The sequence below is a fragment of the Palaemon carinicauda genome, chromosome 15 (assembly GCF_036898095.1).
Source record: "Palaemon carinicauda isolate YSFRI2023 chromosome 15, ASM3689809v2, whole genome shotgun sequence".
In the NCBI taxonomy this organism is placed as follows: domain Eukaryota; kingdom Metazoa; phylum Arthropoda; class Malacostraca; order Decapoda; family Palaemonidae; genus Palaemon; species Palaemon carinicauda.
Window position 1 is genome coordinate 67,367,678 of NC_090739.1, and position 2,500 is coordinate 67,370,177.

General features: G+C 36.0%; 1 protein-coding gene across 1 annotated transcript in view; it reads right to left on the bottom strand.

Moving 5' to 3' along the window:
• LOC137654305 (uncharacterized) overlaps positions 1-2,500 on the bottom strand; it is a 14,615-nt gene that overhangs the window by 568 nt on the left and 11,547 nt on the right. The window contains exons 2-3 of the mRNA XM_068387932.1: positions 1,570-1,893; positions 1-573 (exon numbers count right to left, since the gene is read on the bottom strand). The exon at positions 1-573 is cut by the window's left edge and continues 568 nt beyond it. Of these exons, the coding sequence (XP_068244033.1) occupies positions 459-573; positions 1,570-1,868 (414 nt within the window). The 5' untranslated portion in view covers positions 1,869-1,893 and the 3' untranslated portion in view covers positions 1-458. The remainder of the gene's footprint in view (positions 574-1,569; positions 1,894-2,500) is intronic.

A 2,500-nucleotide genomic window follows, 5' to 3' on the forward strand; every position in this document is an offset into this window, starting at 1 on the left:
CAGAAAACAGTGATATGTTAGGTGTTTCATTCTTTTGTTTTTAATGCTTCAAAACATCGACGATCTCGATATGTGATTCTTTCACTGATCGGAAGCCTAAAGTCACTGATGGTTTCTCCATTTTGATTCTTTCACTCACTGGAAGCCTCTGACCATCGGTGGTCTTCATAACTGATTCTTTCACTGACTGTAAACTTCCACTCATTCTTGATACTTGATATTTCCAAGCCTATGAAATACCTTATCTTATTAAATTGATATCGTAATCTTTAGTTTTAACTGGAAGCCTAAAACCTTACCGGTCTCAATATATAATTTTGCACGGAATAGAACCTTAAAGAATATTTATCGATCCTTTATTAAATCATCAAATGACTCTATAATTGGAAGTATCAAAGCACGTATTAATTCCTTGGCTGACACTTTTACATATTGAGAATTTCAAATCCTCAACACTCTCATACAGGAGGATTCTTCTGGGAGATCTGCTGGTGGCTTTGGTCAAGGGCGTCATCCTTAGTGAGGGAACACGAGTCGTCCTCCAGGGAATTATCTCCATCGTCAAACCCAAACCTGTGAGGATATAGGATACATCAAGTACTTGTGTAAAGTGTAAGACGAAAGAGTCATTCGCAATGATACATTGAAGTGAGAACGAGGATTATTATTATTATTATTATTATTATTATTATTATTATTATTATTATTATTAGCTAAGCAAAACTACAATAGGAAGAGTAGGGTACCATAAGCCCCAGGTCTCCAACAGGGGAAAATAGCCCAGTGAGGAATGCAAATAATGAAATAAATAAACAACAAGAAAAGTAGTGAACAATTAATATAAAATATTTTAAGAGCAGTAGCAACATTAAAACAGATCTTTCCCATATCAGCTGTAAAGAGAGACTTATGTCGGCCTGTTCAACATAAAAGCATTATCCATATTCAAGTTAGTGAAAGAGGATATGATTATGAATTTATGAAGGTTTAAATTGCACTGCTTTTTTATCATTACATAAAAACTTCCGCTTTTAGACTTCAGTTTGTTTTTAATGAGTCTAGCCATGTGTTGATCATTTATATTAGATGGCGTATATGAACAAAATGTTCAATGACTGCTATTGGACATGGCAGAGTAACATAAAAAACTCTTTCGCTTCTTCTGCATGACAGATTTCATAATTATGAACCCCAATTCGCTTATCAGAGACTTAATTTTGTTTTCCTTTTACAAGATGAATTAGCGTAATTAAAATCAATGGAATAAAAACGTTATTATAAAAAAAATATAGTGGAACTGCGTCTTCAGCGCCTTCAAGAACATGTAAGGAAGACAGTTGTACCTAAATCATTCTCAATACATGTATACTAAAGTGCATAACACTTATTTTCAGAGTTGTATGAATAGCCGAATCGTAATTATCACCTGCATCATTTGAATAGATATTGATTTTCAGAATTGTATTTCCATATAGAAATTAAAAGTAAAAAGTAATATCATAAAAAACATGGAGTAGAAACACATCTAGAGTGACTACTTGCATAACATTAAACATCCGTAACACTTACTTCCAAGTAACTCCTATACTCAGAAAGATCAAGAGGACGCCCATGGCTATAAGGCTACATGCCAGGGGCATTGAAGGGGTATGCAGCGGGTACGTCCCACTCATGGGGCGGATGAGGATCACGTGATAGAAAACAGACCCCATCGTGATCATGAGGATGCCACTGACCAAGGTGAAGAGGATGCAATAGCCGCGCGATGTGGGAGCCGTGTGGTAGGTGAAGAGGCCCTTGTATCTCGCCTGAGTCTGAAGGGCATTTGTGCTATGCCCTTCACTCGAGGAAAGGCTCTTAGGGGCCATCGTCGGAATAAGGCATTTTGCAGAACTGAAAAGGAAAAATTATTTGCTGTATTACAAGTTTTATCGACCAATACTTAACAGTGAAATCGCACAACGAACATGGTACTTGCAAAAGGGCATTTGAATAACTAATATAAGGGGATGAAATGCAATTTCTCTCTCTCTCTCTCTCTCTCTCTCTCTCTCTCTCTCTCTCTCTCTCTCTCTCTCTCTCTCTCAAATATGCATGTATGTAAATTCCATTATATTTCATGCGATACATTCTATAAAACTTTTGAGCAGAATTGGTGTTCTAATTTCCATGCACTAATTACTAGTGAAAATGTTTGAGAATTTCACATATGTTATTAACTGTATTTTTGGAGTAAATATTAATTCCCTTTTTTACACCGGCTGCAATCAAATATAAAAACAAATCATTCGTTGAAGCCAATTCAAAATACTTTTATATTGTTATTTTCTTGTAAAGTTAAAGATGAACTGTAAACAAATATCATCACTTGCAGTTTAAAGATTTAAAGGCCGATCATGAATGGCAGTGGCAAGGGACAGTGACATTGCCCTATCAAGCAGGACAATGCCCTAGAAACTGACCATATATTCATATGACCAGTGCCCAAGACCCCTCTCCA